The sequence below is a fragment of the Sebastes umbrosus genome, chromosome 20 (assembly GCF_015220745.1).
Source record: "Sebastes umbrosus isolate fSebUmb1 chromosome 20, fSebUmb1.pri, whole genome shotgun sequence".
Classification (NCBI taxonomy): domain Eukaryota; kingdom Metazoa; phylum Chordata; class Actinopteri; order Perciformes; family Sebastidae; genus Sebastes; species Sebastes umbrosus.
The window spans coordinates 20,467,166-20,491,505 of record NC_051288.1 but is presented as its reverse complement, the minus strand read 5'-3'; the positions used below and the strand labels follow the sequence as shown (position 1 = coordinate 20,491,505).

Genomic DNA, 24,340 nt, shown 5'->3' with positions numbered 1-24,340 from the left:
TTTAGAGTGATTATTGATCATTTTTATCAATTCTCGAGTAGAAAAAAAATTGTTAAATTTAGCACCAAATCTGTGTAACAAATGGTATCAACCCAAGAATTGCTGCAACAACTTATGAGACATAATAGAGCATGGGGATGGCCATCACATACTTCTATCATAATGTTCTAAGCCCTTACTTTCACAATTCATTATTCATTCATTCATGTTAATTCTCATTTATGACCAGAACAACTTGACACACAGTGCTGAGCTGCATCTCAAATTAATCTTCGGGTTCCCAGCTTTCAGATGATGTACACCTCTTCTATGTGACATCTACTGCTGACCTGCTATCTCCCCCTAAAGACCCCCTGTACTCCCCTAAAAACAGGTCTATTGTTGGTCTCAGAGGGTTAAACAACTGCGTTTAGGCCTTGAACAATGTTTTCGAGCATGCTTTCCAGAGCAGACAACTCTCTGCCCCCTCAGCAATGCATGAAGCAGCAATCTGCTTGATTACTTAACCACATTAGCGCTCATCCAATCAAACAATGGAGCACCAAATTGGGGCCCAAATCACGCCACAAAGCACACAGTCGAGCTATTGAATCAAATCTGGCTCCGCCTCCTCTTACATCACACTCCTCATGGCCCAGAATCCAGGAGAACTCCAGAGATGCCCAATGTGGAATCCATCAGCTTATCACATCCCTATCTTTGCACTTTCAGGCCAGGTCTGCATGCCGACGTGCAAAACCTGCTGATGTTGCTTGTTCCTGTCAGATTTCTCCAACTCTGTACTCCGTAGCTGAAGTGTTTTCTGTGTAGGAGGTGAAATACTAAAGTACCAGTTGTTGCAATGCTCTCTGAGGCAACTGTAAATAGAAACCCCACTCTTTTGCAAGGGTGCCACCTTGACATTTAGTTGCAGGTGCAAGTAGATAATCAGCATGCAAACAAACTGCAAACTGAAGTATTCAGGACTTCAGCTGCTTCTGGGAACCGTCTGCAGCAAAGCACCATTGTATTCAACATACTGAATGATAGGATCAGTGTAATCGGACACGTCATCACAACTTAACACAACATTTTATAAATAGTAATGACACAAAAGGCATTCCAGTGCATATGACTCAAATGGTGTTAAACAACCATGTAGCTCGTTGATCCGAATGTAAGGATAATAGCCTACATGACAGGCACAAACTCTCTACTGTTACGTCTGATATGAGGTGCATACAGAACATACAGTTCAGGTGAGACACACGCACAAACCTGTGTGACATAAAGGCTGCTTGTAAAAGAGGTCGACTGAATCTCATTCTTGCAAGCCTGCTGGTTAAATAGCAAAACATAAACACAACACCTCGCTGCTCTCAGTTCTACAATTTGACCAAAGAAAAGTGAATATAAAAGGCTCGTCTTGACCAAGAAGAAAAGCTTCATGCACCTGTTCATACAGACATGATGGATGCGTGTGTTCTGCCGAGCAGACATGTACAGAGAGGTCTGACGAGACACTCTCACACGACCTGTTGGAGCAGTTTCTTGGCATTTGATTTGGTCTGTTTCACAGAACACTGTGCTCTCAGTGAAACTATAGCTCCTCTCAAAACATGGAAGAACGGCCTCAGCCGTTCAGTTTTAGATGCCAAAACGTCACGTTGGCAGGGCTAGGATTGTCCATCAGAGGACAAAACAGAGGGGTCACTTTTCTTTTAAGATCAATGGGACATTTGGACCCCTTTTATCTAAGCTTTATGTGATAAAGATTTATCGGATGTGCCTTGTTCAATATTCAGCATGGAGCTTAAGAGAGGTTCTTGCAAAGAGTGTAGACACACCGGTGCCATAAACAATAAAGACTGCAACATAATGTAAAGGCTTCACATACCATTAAAGCTGCAGTGTGTAGAAATGGAGCAAATATGATTATTAAAAGTGTTTTCTATATCCTGACAGTAGTGCATGAGACAGGTAATCTGGAAAGAAAATCATGTGCCTCTGTGTCCTCCGGTGCTCCTAATGGCTTCTGCAAGATTTCACACTTGCTGGAAGAAAACAACCAATCAGAGCCGAGCTGGAGTCTTGCCGTCTCTGCGCAGCTGTCAATCACTCGCGAACTCCAATCAAACTAGGCAGCGCTGATCAAATATGAATCAATATTCTGTTACTCTAACGCCTATTTCTCGCCTCAAATGTTTTCAGAAACATCTTGTTGTGTACTGTTTAGCTGAGAAAGTTTGTGACCCGACATGTGACCATGTTGAGATCTGTTGAGGAAATACCAAGCACCGCCCACCAGCCGGAGCACAGCCAATAGGAACGCTCTCTCTCTAGATTTTCTAAAGCCTGAAAACAGAGCGATGAGGAGGTGCAGAAGTCTTTCAGAACACTTGAATTAAAACATGCTGAAAGGTTATTATGGAATTTTTGCCCAATGATGACAAAAATATTCTGCCTACTACTATTCTTTAAGAAGAACATCACCATAAAACAAAACAGGCCTGAATGTGCACTCAAGTAAACTTTTCCACAAGCTGTAAAGTTAACTATAACCAAACTTTGGATTCCCTAATCCCAACTGCATTTGTCCTCCATTTACCAAACTTAACATCCCATTAGAGACTTCCAACTTCCAACACACCCCTCGATATTAAGTGACCTACATTGGGGGGCTAATTGCAAGTTCTGCACATTACATATGCACACACACGCCAACTGCATGGCAGGGCTGGCACTAAAAGAGCTCTAAAAGCCCTGCTTGTTGGGAGTCAGGCCAGACCCCCCTCACATCACCATGGAGACGGCCCTCCATTGTGAGGGGGGGAGAATTAAATGCACTTGAGGGGTCCTGGCACGTCTACAGTCCGACAGGGCTCATTCATGCTTTACCCCAAGAGGAGAGATAGAAACACACAGTTTAACATGCAGGAATTCTCTGGATTGAGAAGGTATGGGAAGTTTACCACATGGAACAAATAACCTATTCCCTAAGACTACAAAATGACACATTTATTAAAAGGTGGAGCCCTGCCATGATTATACTAATACAGTGATTGGTGATCTGAATATTTTTAGATACCCTGGATCACACTTTTATCTTTGTCTTCCTGGCCTAGGTCATCTCTCTAAGCATATACACACACCCATACAACACATACCCTTGCACACACCCTGACCTCCGACCCTTCACCACATTTATTTTTATTTAAATTCATTTATTTATTTATTTTACTTTATTTTATTTTAATTCTTTGGCTTGTTTAAATCTGTGTCCTCCCTTTTTTCTCTGAATTCAATTGAAATTACAGTTTAAGATGAAGTCTTGTTTTGTTTTTTATGTTTTCTCTCTCTCTTTTCTCTCTCCTTCAAATTCATTTATTTATTTTACTTTATTTTATTTTAATTATTTAAGTCTGTGTCCTCCCTTTTTCTCTGAATTCAATAGAAATTAAAGTTTAAGATGAAGTCTTGTTTTGTTTTTTTATGTTTTCTCTCCTTCAAATTCATTTATTTATTATTTATTTATTTTACTTTATTTTATTTTAATTCTTTGGATTGGTTAAGTCTGTGTCCTCCCTTTTTCTCTGAATTCAATTGAAAGTACAGTTTAAGATGTTTTGTTTTTCATGTTTTCTCTCTCCCCTTTTCTCTCTCCTTTAAATTCATTTATTTATTTTACTTTATTTTATTTTAATTATTTGGAGTGTTTAAGTCTGTGTCCTCCCTTTTTCCTCTGCATTCAATTGAAATTACAGTTTAAAATGTTTTGTTTTTTTATGTTTTCTCTCTCCCCCTTGTTTTAAGTTGTGAAATTTTGTGTAAAAAAACAAAGAAACAGCTGTAAAATGAAAACACAGTGGTAAATAATGTGATGATGATTGTATAAGTTGCTGAAACTGCAATAAAAACTAAGTAAAAAATTGGAATTCATACATATTAATTGTGTTAAAGTGATATATAAAACGTCCCACTAAAAAGGAACACACTGTGCTGGTATAATTACAGTGGTATGCTATTACACAGCCACTGGGTATACTGGGAGAGGCTGCAGCCACAGAAAACAATCACTTTCTCGTTACCTTGCAACAGGTGCAACAGGTGCAAACAACAACAGGTGGTGAAACTCACCTGAAAACAGTGTTTTCTGTCGTTTTTATATTCAACCAAACTACATCCAACAAGGAAGCAGGCTAGACGAGCTTCATATGCGTGAATGTTTCATTCCCAGGATGTGCATCGGTGCTGGTGGAAACCAGGTAGCAGCTGGAGGTTTTGGGAGTGGCTGAGCAGCTCTCACATTAACTCTTTCCTTTCCTCGGAAGAAGCCAACACTACCTGTTTGTAACCTGTTCTGCAGTTACATCACTTTACGAGCCCTACAGTTGATAACAAACACCTCCTCCAGTCAGAAGCACACACACTGCAAGCCACAAGTAAATCAACAGAATGTAAACTATACACACCAGCTTAAAAAAGTGACTCCACACCAGCCTGCAGAAACTTTCCCTGCACAAAAAACTTGAGCTCCTGAATCAGCTGCTTTAACACACTGATGTATTCAACACTTCTTTCTCTCGCCCAGTGAAATGGCACGAAGGGGACGGACAGGCCATTGATATGCTGATGAGCTGGCTGGCACAGATACTGTGAACTCAACCAATAGGGTGCTCCAAGTCTGGGAGACCTTCTCTGCAGAAAATGTGTCAAAAAACCAACCATGTGATTCTGTCTAAAAATCGAATCAAATCAAATAGTTGTAATCTATCTAGATTTGCAAGCTAAGTAGATTTACTCAAGAACTGTGCACATTAAAGTCTGTTTAAAAGTAGCCTGCACATGTGAAAATGGCTGTTTAAAGCAGCAGTAGGCAGAATATTTTTTGCATCACTGGGCAAAAATTCCATAATAACCTTTCAGCATATTATAATTCAAGTGTTCTGAGAGAAAACTAGACTTCTGCACCTCCTCATGGCTCTGTTTTCAGGCTTTAAAAAAAATAAGATTATGGCCAATCACAGGTCATTTCAGAGAGAGAGCGTTCCTATTGGCTGTTCTTTCAATGGAGGCAGCTGTCAATCACGCGCGAACTCCGATCAAACGGTCAAACTAGGCAGCGCTGATCAAATATGAATCAATATTCTGTTACTGTAATGTCTATTTCTCTCCTCAAGTAGTGTACTGTTTAGCTGTACAAATTAGAACGTTTGCTCCGGCTGGTGGGCGGTGCTTGAGGACTACTTTATGTACATTTTGTTGCTTATAGTTACTCAAGTTTTGAATGAAGGACTTGTTGGATGAATAAAAGTTGGTGAAAACTGCAAGTAAACAAGTTTTACACTTTAAACATTACACTAAAATTGAAGCAGCATCTACTTGCAACTCCCCATCAAAAGTTGCAATGGGTAGTGCAACATTCAGTTTTATTAAAAAAAAATCTAAATTAGTGCAAAATCTGAAAGTAAAGTACTATTTTGTGTAGCATAACATGTTTTACCCATTTCGTATAGAGTTACAGTAGATACTGTACAGGTGTTTTTATACTACAATCAATTGAAACCTCTTACCTACACACAGAAGATCTTTATTTAACTAATAATGTGACTCCTAAAACCAACCGGCTGCATCAGTGATGATTTAGATGATCCCTATTAAATACTTAGGAATACTTATGCAAACAAGTAATGTGTATTTTTATATTCATAGTTCATTTAGATCATTTTGTAGGGATCTGTTTTCACTTTTACTTAAAAGTTATTTTTTCTGTGAATCACTGTCCCAAAAATCCACTTTAAATCTACTTTGATTCAATGTTGTAAGACAATAAAACTTCTTTAGGCACTGTAGTAGCTTTTTACATGGTGAAATAGCGCCCCCTGCTGGCTGTGAAATCACAGTGACACATTTTGAGCTCATGTTTGAGTGAAACTAATACAGAATAATGAAAGAGAACAATTTAAAAAAGCAGTAATATTGAAAAAATGAAAACCTTACCTGCTCAACAGAAAGTTCATTTGTAGAAGAAGTAGCTTTTGCAATTTGGTTTGAATTCTGCTGCTCAAACACAAACGTGTCATTTGAAGCAACGGGAGGAGGCAGCTCGGGAAATATGTCCAATTGTGGGATGTTGAGCGCTGGTATGGTGTCGTATATGGGTGAGCTAGGGGGTGAAGGGAAGTCCATGTCCTCATCGTTTAGAAAAATCTTTACTTTATCATCCTGCAGTGGCTGTTTTTGTTCGTTTTTTACCTTTGGCACAGGATGAGCTGTTGCATACAGTTGCAGGACGTCAGTGCTCAGAGGTACTGAGGTAAATGAAAAGCTTTCTGTTGAGTCGTGTGTCTTTTTACTATCCTGGCTGAGTGCAAAGCTGCTGCTGCTAGTTTGTCCATCCTTCTTACAGGGCTTCACATCTGAGATGTTATCACAGAAACCAAAAGTAGAGAACCTGTGCGTCTCTTTTGAAGCCCCCATAGCAGATACACGAATCACTGCTGTCCCCTTACGTGGTGTTATATTGTCCACTGGCTTACTGTTAGTCACACACTCAGGTGAATCCAGTTTATTAGGAGCAGGAGGGGCTTCAGTAAGTGATGGGATCTCCTTCACATACTGTGCAGGGATAAAAAAGGGTCTGGTGTGCTGGTCTTTGCGGACGTGCCACCAGTGCTCATTAGTCTTGGAGACCAAGATGTAACTTTCGTTTGGCTTGATGGACACGAGGCGACCGTCCTTCGCCGTGTACTCAAACTCGTGCTGCACCGACACCAGCTCCATGCTCCGGTGCACCCGCGTGACCTCTGTGTTAGTGCGGATACTGTGTGAACATCTTGGAGCTGCAAATAGAGGAAATGTGAAGGTGGCGTGGCTTACAGAAAGTAGTCATTGTAAATGTCATGTCAGTGGCTCACAGTTCATTGTCATGCACTTCCACCTACAGAAACATGTTATTTCTTTTCACCCCCTCACCTCCATTACATAGCAGCAAGATCCCCACACTGAAAATGAGTCTTTGTGGTAGTTTTGTGTCTCTGTGTTCATTTTGTGTCTATTTGTAGTAATTTATCGTCTCTTTGTAGTAAGTTAGCACCTCTTTGTGGTCATTTTGTGTCTTTTTGTAGTAAGTTAGCACCTTTTTGTGGTCATTTTGTGTCTTTTTGTAGTAAGTTAGCACCTCTTTGTGGTCATTTTGTGTCTTTTTGTAGTAAGTTAGCACCTCTTTGTGGTCATTTTGTGTCTTTTTGTAGTAAGTTCGCATCCCTATGTGGTCATTTTGTGTCTCTTTGTAGTAATTTAGCATCTTTGTGTGCTCATTTTGTGTCTCTGTAGTAATTAAGATAAGATAAGATAAGATAAGATATTCCTTAATTAGTCCCACAGTGGGGACATTTGCAGTGTACAGCAGCATAGAGGATAGTGCAAAAAACAAGAAGCATCAGTGAAAACAAAAAGTAAGATACAACACAGCAAAAAAAAAAAGCAAAACAGAAGTGAAACAAAATATGAACAATTTAAATAGAAGAAAAATAAGAAAATTTAGAATTTCTTTGTGGTCATTTGTGCCTCTGTAGCTTGTCTTTGTGGTAGTCTTGTGTCTGATGTCATTTTGTGTCTCCCTGTAGTCGTTTTGTTAATATTTTGCATCTCACTGTAGTTGTTTTGGGTCTGTTTGTTGTCATTTTGCATCTCTCTGGGGGTCATTTTGAGTATGATTGTGGTCATTTTGGGTCTCTTTAATGTTGTTTTGCATCTGTTTGTGATCATTTTGCATCTCATTGTAGTTGTTTTGGGTCTCTCTTTCTTGTCATTTTGGGTCTCTCTTGTGGTCATTTTGGGTCCGTTTGTGGTAATTTTGGATCTCTTTATGGTCGTTTTGGGTCTCTTTGTGGTCATTTTGGATCTGTGGCAATTTTGCATCTCTGTTGAGGCCATCTAGCATCCGTTTGTGGTCGTTAAGCATCTTATTGTAGTTGTTTTGGGTTTCTATGTGGTTGTATTGCATCTGTAGTAATTTTGGGTCTCTGTGGTAATTTTGCATCTCTCATAAGGTAACTTTGCGTCTGTTTGACAAGATAAAATAAAACTTGAGGGAAGCTGTTGTGTAGCAGTTGCAGTACAAAGTAGTTTTGTGTCTATTTGTAGTCGTTTGATTAATCGTTTGAAAGAAACTGGGGCTCTGTCTCAGGGGCCCCCCGACCTCTTGGGCCCCTGTGCCCGGTGGGCCCGTCCTGTAACGGTTAGGGTTTGACATAATCATAAGAATACTGATATACAAGAAGATTAGCGCAGTTTGGAGATAAGATTATGAAGAATAGGCTGGCCGAGGTAAAAGCCCCTATTTCAGTGCACAGGAATAGACAGGAAGTTGCTTCCATTTGCTGCAAAACACCGTCAACTTAAACAAACTCACAGACCACAAGAGCATCAGACTGAAAACTGCTCCACCACAAAACAGGAAGCCTGCACCTACCTCGGCTCAGCGTCAGTGCGAAGTCAGCTGGCAATCTCAGTTTGCCTTATCAGGCTATGTTTTATCCATGAATAACTCTGCTACAGCAACACAGAATACAAAGAAACAACAGGATGTCATGTTAGCAGCTATTTCATATGCGAAAGGTGCAATTTTGTGTCTTTATTGCAGCCATATTGTTAAAATCATAACATTTACATTTTGAGTGAACTTATACATGTAAAAGAAAAAGTATGTACATTGTAAAACTCAGAAAAATGCAAAATAATTACGGAAAATAAATTAATCAACATGGGAAAACTGACTTTACTAAGCTCTATGACTCATTTTCAAGTTAGATTTAACTCACAATATCATGTTGGATTTAGCGATACATTTTTTTTTACTAAAGTACGGTTAAGTCAGTACAACTAAAGATTAATTAGAATACACTTTCAAGCTAAAAAACAACAACAACAATGAGAGATATCACACCCTGAAGCTTCAGTCTGGAATAATAATTTGCCTACTTGCCTGTTTTTGTTTCCAAAAAATGTCCCGTCATTGGAAGTCTCTCAAGCAACCTTGAAGCAGTTTAGTATCTAAAGAGCCTGACTCGTATAGAGCTCAAACTGCTGCTTGCATGTACTGCCTCTGCTCTCCTAGCTCAGCCTTATTTCCTGTTCTGTGCAAGTGTCTGTTTCTCCACCGAAGAGTGCGACCGGTGATACATTACAGCACTAAAACCACAAGAAATGGGAAGTCTAACTTTAACCATACTTCCTAACATATTCTCGATATTTATGCGTTCTTTTTATGGCACCTCACTGACAGGGGGCGGACTGGAAAGAGTGGCAAGGCCGTGATTCATTGTGACATTACAACATATTAATACTAAAGATGAAACCATTTTTTTAAAATTAAAAAAGACGAAGTTACTGTAAATGCATGTTGAAGGCAGATATGTATAGCCTAGTTGTTATTTATTTCAAGCAGATGATAGGCACCCATAACAATACATTTAAAAGTGAATAAAACATAATAACAGTCTGACTGTAAACCAAAAACAATTTGTATTATTTGTATTTGTATGTGTGTTTATTACTGCTGTCAGCTGAGCACTGCTTCACCATTGGTGCACGTGTATGCCCTCTGCTGGATTATCAGCTCAAATACAATTAACCATGAGATGGCTAAGATAGAAGCTCTTTATTTATCATGAAAGTCGCTTTTTTAATGAATTTTACTTTTTTTTAACAGGTGTTGTTAAACGGGGGGAATTCTGCATACACAGTAATAAGTAGTAGTAAGTAAGACATCTTCCAAAAAATAAATAAATTTGGACATTTTTACCAATAACTGCAGTCTCAGTTTTAAAGCTAGAGTGAAGATACCTAAGAAATCCATTGGTACCAACCATGTCATACTAGCTCGTCGCGAAGGAGTTTAATAACACTCTTAACTTATGCTAAATTTTGGCGAGGAAAAACTGGCATAGCCATTTTCAAAGGGTTCCCTTGACCTCTGACCTCAAGATATGTGAATGTAAATGGGTTCTATGGGTACCCACGAGTCTCCCCTTTACAGACATGATCACTTTATGATAATCACATGCAGTTTGGGGCAAGTCATAGTCAAGTCAGCACACTGACACACTGACAGCTGTTGTTGCCTGTTGGGCTGCAGTTTGCCATGTTATGATTTGAGCATATTTTTTATGCTAAATGCAGTACCTGTGAGGGTTTCTGGACAAAATGTGTCATTGTTTTGTATTGTTAATTGTTTTCCAATAATAAATATAGACATACATTTGCTTAAAGCAGCATATTTGCCCAGTCCCATGTTGATAAGAGTATTAAATACTTGACAAATCTCCCTTTTAGGTACATTTTGAACGGATAAAAAATGTGCGATTAATCTCAATTAACTATGGACAATCATGCGATTAATCGCTATTAATTATTTTAATCGATTGACAGCCCTACAAACAACTAATTGATTCATTGAGAAAATAATCGACAGATTAATCAACAATGAAAGTTACAACTCTCTTATCTTTTCTCAAGGAGCTTCACTTTTGTAGACAAAAACCTACAGACTGAATGACAGAAAGTGTTTTTTTTTCTCAACATTGCATTCAAATGTCATGTCGCTTTGAGTCAATACATGGGAAACCTTGTCTGGGGTTGGGTAAGACATAAGATAAACAATAAACAAAAAAATGTGCGATTAATGTTGATTAATCATGGGCAATCATGCGATTAATCGACCGCCGTAGTTAAAACATTGACGCTGCAAATAATATGTTTATTTATATTTGTATTGTTTATTATTTGTATTTCTCTGTTTAAGGTGCTCTCTGGTTGCACCCCTGTTATGACCACTTTTATTTGTCTACGTACTGTTACATTAATATAAAATATTGTTAAAATTATTAAATACTTGTGTCAATAATTCGAGAACACAACATCACAAACTTCAGACATATGTATTATTGAAGCTTGCCGAGGTATCTCAGTATTTTAAGACAGCATTAAAGCAGCAAAAGCTGGATCTTTCAATTCTTGTCATTTATCAGAATAGTTAATCGATTAATTGTTTTTCACATAGGTAGGAAGCCCCGCACGAGGCAGGGCATCAAAAAATTAGTTTGAACTCATAATGTTCCTCTCCACGGAAATCTTTAGTAAAAGGCGAAAGATTTATACGATCTGAAGAGAAACTTGAGTGAACTATCTTCTCTTTCAACAGGTAGAGCTAGTGATTTCCCGGCATACACTCCACAGTCACGGTGGCAGTGTGTCGACACAACTAAATTTGTACGTCGTGTATAATCTACTTGTGTAAAGACACGTTAGATTAAAGGAAATTCATTTAGATTGACGTTTTTTCAATTTAAGCGATATATTTAGACTATCAAAGTTTTGATATATTGCGCGCGGTGCATGATGGGTAGCAGTAAATTAATCCCGTTTATGTTTCATAGTTGCTTTTGGAGAGTTTTTCTAGCACCATGAATTCAGCAAGATAAAAAATAATTGTCAAAAAAAACTATTAACAAGCTTAACTTTGACTTTAAAAACAAGGAAATACAGTCAAAAAGGGAATAAAATAAGAAGTCTGGAAATCACAGGGAGTAAATACAAAACGAGAGGATTACCTCCTGCTACTTCCGTCTTCGTACAGGAAGTACAAAGATATGTCCTATAGTCGTTGTGAAATGCTAAAACTAAGTCATTATTTTAAAAAACAACTGTCCATGAAGCATTTTTCTAGTTAAAACATATCATAAAGGTTACCTGTTACCGGTATAAGCCACTACTGCTAGTTTACAGCCTCTCTTGTTCAACAAATGGGTAAAGATGACTTTTGGACTTTAAGTCTCCATTGTTTTATATCTGTGGTCTGCACATGCTTCTGTTACACAAAAATAATGATTTCTTTATTTCAAACCTTTTTGTCTTAAAACATACTGGAAACCTTTATCTTTCCATGCCTCAAAAATCCTTTAAAGGGGACATATCATGCTCATTTTCCGGTTCATATTTATATTTTTGGGTTTCTACTAGAACATGTTTCCATACTTTAATGTTTAAAAAAAAAACTTTTTTTTCCTCATCCTGTCTGCTTGAATATACCTGTATTCACCCTCTGTCTGAAACGCTCTGTTTTAGTACATTTCAATGGAATCGCGTTGCTAGGCAACAGCTTGGGTCCATGTTTACTTCCTGTCAGCTGATGTCATTCACATACACTGCAACAGGAAATAAACTGGGACCCATTTAGAATGTTTACGTTTAAAACTTTGAAATGGTCTAAATATTGTAGATTTGTGACATCACAAATGGACAGAAATCCTGACGGCTTGTTTCAAAAGCTCAGTTTCTGAATACGGGCTGTGTTTATTTCTTTGTGGATTAAGCGTTTCAATACTTTCACAGTATTTATATAGAACTTAAACCTGCTTTATAATAAAGAAAAGCCATGAAAATGTCCCTTTTTTATAATATGGGACCTTTAAATTAAACATTTGAAGGGAAAAAAATCAGTGTGGTTGTACTGATCACAAATTCTGTCAACACTTCAACAGTTGACAGTATACTATAGTAATACATGATCCATTTTGGCTAGGGGTCCTATAGTACATATACTATAGGACCCCTAGCCAAAATGGTTGGGAACCAGTGGGTTACAGACTTTTATTATTTGAGTTTTTATGCTGAAGGACAAACGTGTTCTACCCTGAAGAAATATTATTTTTAGCCTAGAACCTCTAGCAGTTCAATCCAGCCGAGGTTTGACATATAATTTCCCCATAATTACAACCTATAAATCACTGGGTGTATAGGCTACAAAAAAAATCTTCTCCTTAAATCAGGGCTGAGCAGAAGCCTGTGGTTTTGCAGGAAACAATGGTCAGTAGGTTACAATAATTTTAAGGCATTGCTGAACAAAGGTAGGTGTCTAGACAAAGTAGTGTTGAAATAGGCTGTACCAGTTTCTCTTTTTCCATCTCTTCAAATAAAAGATCACCTTCAGGCATGTTTCTAAATTTACAACACTTACCCCAATTATCTTCATGACGTTAACATGCAGAAGTCTTGACCTACAAGCACATAGCAGGCCTATAAATGTCCTTTACATACACATTTTGGTCTAATATTCACAGAACTAAGACTGCAAAGGGTTGGTGCCTTATACGGTGGTTGTTAACAATACCTACAAGTGTCAGGATCAACTTCCTTGTGGTTTGACAGACAATCCGTTTTATAAAAAAAGTGTCACAGCACAACAAAGTTTGGTTGACTTTCAACATAGATGAGGTTTATTTGTGGTAGTGCCACCCATTCTTTGTATAATTTGAAAAATTACAAAAGTGAACTGATAAATATGGTTACCAGCATCATTTCCCAATTCAGATTTTAAACATTAGCGTACACAAAATATGTCACAATCAGAATGTTAGAAGTACAACAGACAAATGGCAGTTTTGTGCAAAAACATCATCAATACTGTACGTTATCAGAAAATACAATTCTTTACATCAAACTGGCAGGGCATTCTGTGTAAATGTAAAGAGACAGTAAAACAACTGGAAGTGGATTCCATGCAGTATTAATAGCACTCTGAACACATTAATGCAAGTTTATTTCATGTTCTTCATCTTGTTAATAGCTTCAGAAATCAGAAATGGAAATCTGTTGTTATCCTCCCCTCCTCCTGTTTTTTAAAATCAGGCTGATGTTACTGATGAATCATTTTAGCAGCTGTGGCGTTCAGACTGTACTCCAGAATTATGCTTCACAAACCATTTAAAAAGAGGGCACCCAATCTTTGGCGCACACCATGTAAAGTTGTCACCTTGGTCCGTCTACATCCAAAAGGATTGATTGGTTCTACTTTATCTTTTGGTCATCTGTTCAAATATAAATATAGATCAAAATATTTTAATATAAAAATAAGGCAGGTTTCATATTTTTATTCATGTTTGCCCCAGTTGGATTTGTCAGCCTATTGTGCATCTTTCACTGTCCACAAAGCCACATTGTTGTGTAGTGGTTTATATTCTCGCGCACAAGGCTGGGCTGCACAAAGGGGATTGTAAAAACCGACCATTTTAAAAGTGTCTGTGTGCAGCTTCACGGCAGCTCTATTCAGTTCATATGGCCTTGACATCGATAAGTTGGCCATTCTGGGCCCCTTGCCTTAGGGTCTTGATCCCTTGCAGTTTGCGGCCGTGAAGGGTGAAGCGAGACCAGGCGGCCAGCTGGAGCAGGGCACAGGTGATAGGCACAAACACCACCATGTAGAAGCAGCCCAGGCGTAGCGGCGGAGTCCCTGAGCCGGAGGCAACTTCAGGCATGGAAACCAGAGAGTCCTTCACGGGTTGCCTCTCAAAAATATCATAACCTGGGGAAGAGAAATCCAACATGAGAACAAAGTAGTTCCTGCAGCGTATGCAAAGCACAGAAGTATCAAATCACACACTGAACCGCTCGGTCCCTCCACTAAACACCTATTTGAAACAAGGTAATTATGTACACGTCATCATGAAGGACCCAGTCTGAGTGTTTCTGTCAGTACCTGTGTAAGCACACAGCAGCCAGGTGCCAATAAGAGGGGCGAACGTCTGCCCAGGTTTGGTCAACAAGGCCACCATCCCGAAGAGGAGAGCAGAAGCGGCCTGCGGACGTCGATTCACCACAAAGTCCTCGTCCACCAGATCGGAAATAACCAGTTTCAGCAGCTTGCACGTCCCTTCTGTAAACACCCGGTTACTAGGAGGAGGAGAAGTCAGGTTACAGTCTTCAGCCACGTCAGTAATGTAATTTGTGAAAAAACATTGATTTTAAAGATGTTTATCAAGAGTAGGTTGTTCAGTTCTACTTTAGAGTATGTTCCATTAATTATGTATGTCAATCATCATTCATAAGGTGTCATTATTTGGCTGATATGTTTTTGTATCAGCTCAGCCTGAAGGTGTGACAGAAAGATCCAAAAGCATTCACACATTGTTCACAACTACCGCGACTGTGACTAATATATGACTAACCAACCACACACACTATCAGGGCTCGGCTGCTGAGTGCTTAAGAGTATGAATCTTGTTAATAATGGAATAAAATGACTAATTTCTGCCAAAATGAAAATCTGGAAGTTGCTAAACGTCTACTCTGATTCTTCAATATATCTTTGCTCTTTATTGACCTAATAAAGTCATTCTGTTTCTCCATATTCTAAAATCTCTAGTGTCATTTCTGTCTACTCTGTAATTAAACTATGCTATATCTATCGTTTGTCTGTCCTCTTCTATCCTCTATGGATAGAAACTGTTGTACAGATTTTAAAGCCCTTTGTGGAAAATGATTTTGGGCTACATAAATAAAGCACTCTTGCTCATTTTGAGTGACAAACTGGAGTAAAGTTTTTCTGGGAACAAAAGATATTGTAGCACAGAAAAAGTTAGCACAATATTTGGTTACAACATTTGCTACACGAATGTTGAGTTATCCTTGGAAACAGGCTGCGACTGAACCTTATGAATGCGAGGCACAGAACGACACATGTTGCGGTGTGTTTTGTGTATTCAGCTTTTGAAAATTAATGAACGAAAACAAGCAAACAAAAGTACAAGCTGTCACACATCGGATCCCCTGATGCGTGTGCTGATGATGTGTGTTCGTGCGTGGCCATACCTAGCAATGAAGATGCACAGCAGATAAATGTGGTCAGCCCCTGCCACCAGCATAGCCACACTAAGTCCCAGTTTGAGCATAAATAGCCAGCGGATAACCTGGTAAACCCCGTAACGCTGGCACAGTGTCAGGAAATACAGGTTGTTCAGGTGGGGGGCAATGTAAGAGATGCCTGCGTGGGAGCAGAAGCAGAACTACATTAAAAAAAAGACTAATCATCAGCAGAAAGAATAGATATTTTAAAATAAAAAAGACTGATAGCAAATAATATAAAAATTTACATCTGTTCTTAACGATTCAGGAGATAGATTTCAGAATACCACTTCGCTGGTTTTCTGAGATCTTCCTGATCTTTAAATCTGGGAGGATGATTGGATCAAATTACCACGCTGCATCCACATCTAATTATTTGTAACTCAAATGTGTTTGTAATAGGGCTGCCCCCTCTTAATCGACTAATCGCTTGTTTCGGTCTTAGTCAATCAAGATTTCTTTAGTCGATTAATTGGCTTTTTTCATGCTGAATGACTTATTTCCAAGAAACATCTCAGGTAAACACAAGATTTTAAGTAGTGCTTTTGTATGTTTCTTTGTGGAGAAACTCAGATCTGTCGAAAATCTAGTCGACTAAGAATTTCTTTGGTCGAGGACAGCCCTAATTTGTAATATAAAAAAGCTTGCATGCTGTCAGTAATGGTATACCTTCAGTCTGTGTTTTCCATTCAGTATAACTTTCATCTCACAGTCAAACCCAGTATAACATCTAAAAATAAAAATCACACTCCTCTTGCAGTTAATTTGATAATAATTTGTGATTTCCTTAAATGTTTAGATTACGCTGATTGATTACTGCAGCATGTAATACTGTCAAACATGGATTAAGAAGACTTGAATGTGAGTTATTTCCTGCCTCTTACCGAGTAAGATTGAACCTGTAGAGGCAGTAATATTATCAGACAGGAGATGTTCCAGGAAAAGAGGGAAGAAGTTGCTGTTGAAATGGCAGTGAAACACCTGCAGGGGGAGCAGAGACAACAAGAGAGTTTAACTGAGTCGATTAAAACACTGAGCAAAGTTCCATAAAACATTTTTTCCTTAGACAACTGATTAAAGAAAAATGGACCCAAAACTAAGAACATATGACAAAGTGGAAGAGAAAATTATAAGGATTTTCTAAAACAGTGATAGTGTCTTCCTACTTTATCTCTACTAGCATTCGTAGCACACCCAATGTGATTAATACCGTACCTGAATGAGGTTCATTGACACAAACCACAGGAAGTTCCTATGTTTGGAGAGCTGCTTGAGGTACTGTCCGATGGTGACAGGGTTTTCTGGGTGGGTAAGTGGAGCTTGGCCAACACTCAGCCTGCGACAGAGCAAAAGAAAACGAAAGAGAAGTGAGATTGAGAGAAAAAACTACAACACAGTCCAAAAAACACGTCAACCAAAGTTATTGAGAATTTCCAGATGTTTAGAAAATCCTTACTCTTTGAGTGTCTGTGCCTCATCCTGTCTTGGACGGACTTCCTTCTGGAAACGACGCTGTAGCAATCGAGACACTGAGAAAAAGCCCAAGATGGAAAAAGCTGCAAGAGTCACACAGAAGAGACGGAAGGAGTAGAAATCCCCCTTGTCCCAGAAGGAGTAAGACAGGAATACGGAGAATGAGCCCAAAGCGCTGAACACGGAGCAGTGGAAGTTGAGGCGGTTGCGATCGGTGGTGGACACAGCGAGGTCCGCCAGCAGGGCGCTGTGGTGGAGGTCCACCATTGTGAGGAAACCATCGTACAGACACAGGCACAGTATGAACTGCAGCCCCGGACTGGCCCACGCCACCCAGAAGGCCAGGAAGGACAGAGCGAAGAGGGGGCCATTTGTGGAGAGGGCCTTCAGGCGCTTCAGCACCACCTCTGGAGTTGTGATCTGAGAGCCTGACCTGGGTGGAAAAACAAAAAATTTGCAGTAATTAGATAAAAATACAGGTCTTATGATAATTAAGATATCTTATCTGGTGCGACGAGACAAGGCCAACAGACCTATTTAAATACTGTAGTAGACCACTTTAGTACTGGTCACTTTAACATGGCTGCTGTTATACCACCTACGTAAATGCATAATCAGCAAATAAAATATATTAAAACCATCATGCAAAAGGACAAATGAATAAAAGTGTGAATTCACGTCCCTGCTGTAAAACACCCTGACAATCAGCTTAAAGGGTGCAGATATAACAAACTTTTCCACAGGATAACTTTGTTAAGTCACTACTTTACAACAGTACAGTCACAGACGGTGTAATCAGAATGAAATGCAAACACAGATGGCAGCTTTATGTTTGACAATTCTCGCTCTGATATGTTTACCTAGCCTCATGAGCCTTACTGCAGCTGATAAAAGAGTTTGTACTGAAACATTTGCGTGTGCAGGGGTGTGTAACTGTCAGAGCTTAAGGGCAACGTGTGCAGGAAGCACAGTGGTAGAAATCTGCAGGTCGACTGGAAAGCCAGGAGGGATTAGAGGGCATAAGGAAGTCAGAATGAGGACAATAGTTTCAGGATCATTTTACACGAAGATACAGTGTCTAAATACAAATATAATATATTCACTCTTGTGAAGGGCTCACTGCATGGGTGGAATATGGTCTCAAAAAAGTACAAAAATCAAGTTTCCTCCAAAAATACCCAAGGCACACTGTAGAGTTGCAAAATTAAAATGCCTTTTTATATGGTAATAATTGTTTAAAAGCATTAATTGAGGCAATTTGCTATGACAAAAACAATTATCAATTAATAATAGCTTCTTACGCTTGTTGGCATCTTGTCTGTGTGAGTCACATCGATGTTTAGGAAGTCTAATTTAGAAAATTGTTGTAGGCAGCTGATAATTTGTTTTGCTATGTTTTGAATGTTGTTTACTGCAGTGTTTTCTCTGAGAAAAAGGAGGACGAAGGCAGGATGGAGACACTTACTGAGGAGAGTTGAGGAAGGCGCGATCACTCAGCCAGCCAAAGAGAGGGTCATTACAACTGTTCCATATTAGGAACACTGTCTGTGGAGCAGCAGAGAGAGAGAGGGCGGGTAAGAAGACAATAATGGCATATAAAAAACAACAAATAAAGGATGATGGTCTATCGATAAGCTAGGACATGATATCAAGATTCTAACAATTAAAAGATCTCACTTATAACTGTGGATTTAAATAATCGTGATACTTATGTAAGGGGATGACTTCAGAAGACCATTTGAATAATCCAATTCTAACCAGTAGAGCTGGGCAACAGACTAGCGACTTATTGTTTATTGTCTGATTTTATTGTCTTTGAATCATAAACAATTTACAGAATGAAAATGTCAAATTATTCCTAAAATGGTTTGTGAAATATTTGTGAATGCCAGGTGATTACATGCATTTCAATGTGACGAACTTCAATTATCAAGACCTGTGTTTTGTGTTTGCTTCATTAACAAAATAAAAAGTTTTCCATAACTGAACAGATATTCTATATACTGTATATCAAAACTAGAAGTAGATCCTCTGGTTACTGCGATGTACCTGTTTTTTTCCTGTAATGCCCAGCTCATTATATTTTCTTCAGCCCAAATGGTTTTAAAGTTAGAAAACTGAACATTGTGGCACCTATCAAACTGGTCTGACTAGTATACAGCCTTAAAAAAACATTGCTGGCACACAAAAAAACATTGCTGGCACACAGCAACACTGGAATGCTACATTTCAAGCCTGGACTACAACTAAAAATGTAGAGCATGTGTCTAACTGACACAGCTACAGATGCAGGACTCTTGTCACTCACCTCTCCCACCCAGAAGGAGACTTTATCAATCTTATAGATGGACACGAATGTCTCCACGTAGTAAAGGAGGAACACATTGTGGAGGATGGAGGTAAACAAGGCCAAAGAGCCGTAGAGCACTGCAGTAGAGACGACGCTTTGCCAGCAGCCCCAGGTGCTCCTGCCCATTTCTTCTTTCTCAATCACACTGCTCCGTCTTTTCTCTGCGCCAAGCTGTAATCATCTCACGGCCTGGCCGACCCAGTGTCACCACCTCATCATCGCCTGCAAAAACACAGTGCAAGTGGATAAATCCATAGTTAGGAGACAAGGAAAATATATTCTCTCACCCTGAAGCAAAAATACATACAAGTTTGTAAACATGAGCACTCATCGTATGCTTAAGATTAGGGCTGTCAAAGTGAATGTGATAATAACGCATTAACTCAACTTCGGACTCAGTTTTAAAGTTAGAGTGAAGATGATGATATCATATGAAACTACAAACCTAAGGAATCTATTGGTACCAACCATGTCATACCAGCTTGCTGTCGAGAAGGAAGTTAAATAATGTTCCAAACTTGCGCTTAATTTTGATGAGGAAAAACTGGCATGGCCATTTTCAAAGGGGTCCCTTGACCTCTGACCTCAAGATATGTGAATGAAAATGGGTTCTATGGGTACCCACGAGTCTCCCCTTTACAGACATGCCCACTTTATGATAATCACATGCAGTTTGGGGCAAGTCATAGTCAAGTCAGCACACTGACAGCTGTTGTTGCCTGTTGGGCTTGAGTTTGCCATGTTTGCATAAAACAAGCATATTTGCCCACTCCCATGTTGATAAGAGTATTCAATTCTTGAAAAAGCTCCCTTAAAGGTATATTTTGAACAGATAGAAAATGTGCGATTCATTTTGCGATGAATCGCGATTAACTGTGGACAATCATGCTATTAATCGAGAGCAAATATTCTAATCGATTGACAGCCCTACTAAAGATATTTCTGGGCATTACTTGAAGTTACAGCAATGTCTCTAATATTATTGTCTCTGTCTCTGCACAGAGTTTGAGCAGACCAGGAAGGAGCTATTTTCATAGCAACTTTACAGTAAGGCCCACGCCCAGCTGTGGTGTGTGTAAAATTATAACTTCCCTCAGTCATTTTTATGACCACTCCCGTGACATTTTAGCTCACAAAAAGCTGAAAAACTGGTCTTCTTCACAGTGAAACGACAAAAGGAAAGTCATACGATCCTCAGTAAGTCCTTCTTTTCAGGCAAAGTGCTACATTACATCATAATATCAGATTATTTTAAAGACAAAGAAAGCACTGCCTTGAAAAGCACACATAATGTTGTTTCCATGTCACATGATCTCTTTGTAAATTATTGTCTTTTGTCACTAATAAATGAGGAGACAGAGTTCCCCGCCATGAATGCAAATCTCCCACGTGTCTTCGTGTCAGCTGCTCAGGTCTGCCCTCCAGTCTGACTGCATTAACCAGTCAATCATGTACAGTGGTTGTTTTACTCTGTACAGTGTCTCTGTTAAGGTGGATGAAGGTCTTTATTCTATTACAAATGAAATTCTGTTCTTTTTCTTTACTTTTCTGTTTTCCTTGTGCTGTCCACTTATTCTCAGTCATGCTGAGAGGTTTAGGTTTTTCAGCAAAAATTTAGGAAAAAGTTGTGAATAAAGCCGGAGCATTGGAGGGTACAAAAAGTAAAAAAAAAAAAAAATCTTGTACTAATCAAAAAGTTAACTTATGTGCACAGGTCTCATTTAAATTAGCCTTTTACTAAATGCACTTTGAATTGTATGATAGAATATCTGCTGTCACGTAGCACGGAGAACAAATTCACTTTAACAGGCTTCTTACTTCACACCTGACTCCCACAAGCTCAGACTTGCCCTCTAGCTAAACATCCTCTCGCATCGTCAGTGGGGGGAAGCCATATAACAGCTAATGATAACAGTGTCTCAAGGCGATGTGATACTTTCTGTCGGAGTCAACCACAATGTAGCGTCTAAGCAAAGCTGCAAAACCACAGATTCACATCAGGACTTGGTCAAAGCAACCGCCTCTGGAGTGCAATAAAAAGCTTTCCAACATGGTTCCCATCAGATCCAAGCACTAAGCAGTGAAGTGAAACGGGATGAGTCTCAGCTGGATGCACCACATCACATCTCTCATATCTTACTAAAATCAGATGTCTACTTGGTAACAGGCAACAGAGCGGGACGTGGATCTACAAATATCCAATTCATGTCCTCTCAGCCACAGCTGATTCAGCAGCAGTTTACACCTGTGGAGAGGTTTCTTGGTGGGATGAATCTGTTGTATTCACTCTGATAGCCTAAAGATATGATGGTGACTGAGCAGAACACAACAAAAGGGGGGATCCATCATCCCATTTATGACTTGTTGTAGACATTTAGATCATAAATGTGGTCAATAATAAATAAGCTGAATGCAACAATCCTGCTGACAACATCCACTGAACCTGAAAGGCACAACATGCAAACACTGCCAGTGTTATTTAGCAGGGTTTTAAACACCTAACACACCTTAAAGCATACGTAGCGTCCTAAAATCAAGCTGGAATAGTAATGTAGTCATAAAATATAGAGAGGGAAAATGCTTCACAACATCTTTGATGAGAATTGTCTTACTTGCTACACACATTATGAACATGTGGCGTTGTTTGTCTTGAAAAATGAGATATCAATAAACAATAATACATTCTATTTAAATTGCACACAAATATTGCATTAAAAGTGCTTCATAAGGCAATACAAGCAAGATAAATTAAGCTAAAGTAAAAACAATAAAATAAAAATAATAAAATACAAATCACAGCCTATTATAGGCCGTTAATTTAATAAATATTAAAACCCTTTTACTCTGAGTGGAACAGGTGCTTTGCCAGCCAAACAATTACACAATAAAGGAAGTATTCACACAATATCTCATTCCTACTTTCCTCATTCCTATCTCCTTTCTCACCCAGCCTCTGAAACCATCTGTGTGATACCGTGGTGTAGAAAACATTGGTTACAAAATTATACACACACCCCTTTTGTAGAAAGAAAGAAAGAAGCATTTCAGAACAAATCTGGCCCCATCCTCAGTCTTTTTGCATAGATATGATATCGAAAGTAAAAGTCTGGATATCTGATTTAGTGGTTTAAAACAGAGAAGGGAGAAAAGTTTGCTTAAGACAATGAATCACCTGCTTATTAAAAACCATGGAAATACGCAGATATGATATGATCATTTTCTACTGTTTGGGGTTACTGTGTCTCTAAAATATATACTTTTAAATAAGTGGTGTATCTATTCATTTGAGTATTTACACCAACTAAACTAAACAATATTCCCCTGGAAATAATTTAATAATTTAATTTGTGATTTTACATCAACCAGCTATCCTAAAAAAAATAACTTTTAACAAAAGTATAATTATTTATTATCTATTCAATTCAATATGCTTAAGACAATGAATCCCCTGCTTATTAAAAACCATGGAAATACCCAGATATATGATAATTTTCTACTGTTTTGGGTTACTGTGTCTCTAAAATATATACTTTTAAATAAGTGGTGTATTTATTCATTCGAGTATTTACACCTATTACATCTACATTTCTAAACTAAACTAAACAATATTCCCCTGAAAATAATTTTATAATTTAATTTGTGATTTTACATCAACCAGCTATGCAAAAAAAAAAGTAACTTTTAATAAAAGTATAATTATTTATTCACTATTCAATTCAACATGCTTCATTGGCATGAATGTAACAAAGACAATATTGCCAAAGCCTCAAGTAACAGTCACTATTATGGTTACTACCAGCTAGTCAGAATCAGAATCAGAATCAGAAAGGTGTTTATTGCCAGGTGTAAGGGGTATACACTAGGAATTTTCTTTGGCTTTTTTGGTGCAGTCAAACAGTATAATTACAAAGAATAGATAAAAAACGTAGAATAAAATAAGAATAAAATAAAATGTACAATTTACAAAATAAGCTATAAACAGATGTAAACAGATAGTGCAAATTACAGTTACAGTTACACTATCTGCAATCATCTTTGACTCTAACCACTGGTGCACTTTACACTATACATCCTATATACCACTTTATAGACTGCACATATTACATTTATTTATTATACATACTACATTTATTTATTGACAGACTGTACACACTATGTTCACCCATTCACTCTGTATCTTTTATATCTCTATTATTGTTGTTTTTTATAATCTTTGTATACCTTTACCTCTCCTGTGTTTCACTCTGTTTGCTGATGTTCACCTGAGTTTCCCTCCAGGGATTAATAAAGGTTCATCTAGTCTTATCTTAGATAAGCTAATTAATAAGCATGGACTAATACCACTCATTAGACTGGCTCAAATGTGACCATTAAAGCTTCAACTAACACCCCACATGTTGTGTAGTCTGCTGAATCTGATCATAGCAGCTGGCAAGATCGATAACTATCTGAAAATATAAACACAATCTATCACTGGGCTAGCTAACTACTAGCACTAGTTAGCTCATGCTAGCATTAGTGCTAGCTAGTGCTAACCGTTAGCTAGTTGTGCTAACCGGTTAGCACTAGCTCGCTAACGGTTAGCTGGTTAAAGATAACGTTATCTGGCTGCTTAAGAGAGATAAACACACATTTACAACCAGCTTCAAGTAAATTCATATCATAGTAAGATATAAAATGTTACGTACCGACATAAAGAGCCGTTAACCAGACCGAGTAATGGTGTTTGTTGTCGAGAGGAAGCTGTTGATCTCTCTGAGTGTGATCAGTGGAAGAGGAGCAGCAGAGACCAACAGCCCGGTGGAGACACACCACGTCATGGCAACTACAGTCACACACACAGCTGTGACGACC

The 24,340-nt window shown here is 38.5% G+C and overlaps 2 protein-coding genes and 1 non-coding gene across 3 annotated transcripts in view; all 3 read right to left on the bottom strand.

Annotated features, from left to right (window-relative positions):
• arhgap27 (Rho GTPase activating protein 27) overlaps positions 1 to 8,549 on the bottom strand; it is a 29,077-nt gene extending 20,528 nt beyond the window's left edge. Inside the window, exons 1-2 of the mRNA XM_037755002.1 lie at positions 8,456 to 8,549; positions 5,980 to 6,821 (exon numbers count right to left, since the gene is read on the bottom strand). Of these exons, the coding sequence (XP_037610930.1) occupies positions 5,980 to 6,762 (783 nt within the window). The 5' untranslated portion in view covers positions 6,763 to 6,821; positions 8,456 to 8,549. The remainder of the gene's footprint in view (positions 1 to 5,979; positions 6,822 to 8,455) is intronic.
• Positions 8,550 to 11,050: 2,501 nt separating this feature from the next.
• Positions 11,051 to 11,165, bottom strand: LOC119480098. The gene has a single exon (XR_005204839.1). It is a non-coding gene; the product is annotated as a U5 spliceosomal RNA (small nuclear RNA).
• A 2,066-nt stretch (positions 11,166 to 13,231) lies between these two features.
• mfsd13a (major facilitator superfamily domain containing 13A) lies at positions 13,232 to 24,340 on the bottom strand. The gene is made up of 9 exons (XM_037755423.1): positions 24,175 to 24,340; positions 19,445 to 19,708; positions 18,602 to 18,681; positions 17,120 to 17,569; positions 16,879 to 16,999; positions 16,548 to 16,644; positions 15,631 to 15,802; positions 14,519 to 14,712; positions 13,232 to 14,344 (listed from the first exon to the last, which is right to left on the bottom strand). Exons 2-9 carry the CDS (start codon positions 19,610 to 19,612, stop codon positions 14,094 to 14,096), a joined length of 1,533 nt encoding a protein of 510 aa, XP_037611351.1. The 5' UTR covers positions 19,613 to 19,708; positions 24,175 to 24,340; the 3' UTR covers positions 13,232 to 14,093.

Excerpts from the sequence above, each read along its gene's own strand:
- mfsd13a (XM_037755423.1), bottom strand. The coding sequence starts at position 19,612 with ATGGGCAGGAGCACCTGGGGCTGCTGGCAAAGCGTCGTCTCTACTGCA. Across the intron at positions 17,000-17,119 it reads GAGGCACAGACACTCAAAGA|GCTGAGTGTTGGCCAAGCTC; the intron begins GTAAGGATTTTC and ends GCTCTGTCGCAG. Across the intron at positions 14,713-15,630 it reads CTGTGCATCTTCATTGCTAG|TAACCGGGTGTTTACAGAAG; the intron begins GTATGGCCACGC and ends TCCTCCTCCTAG.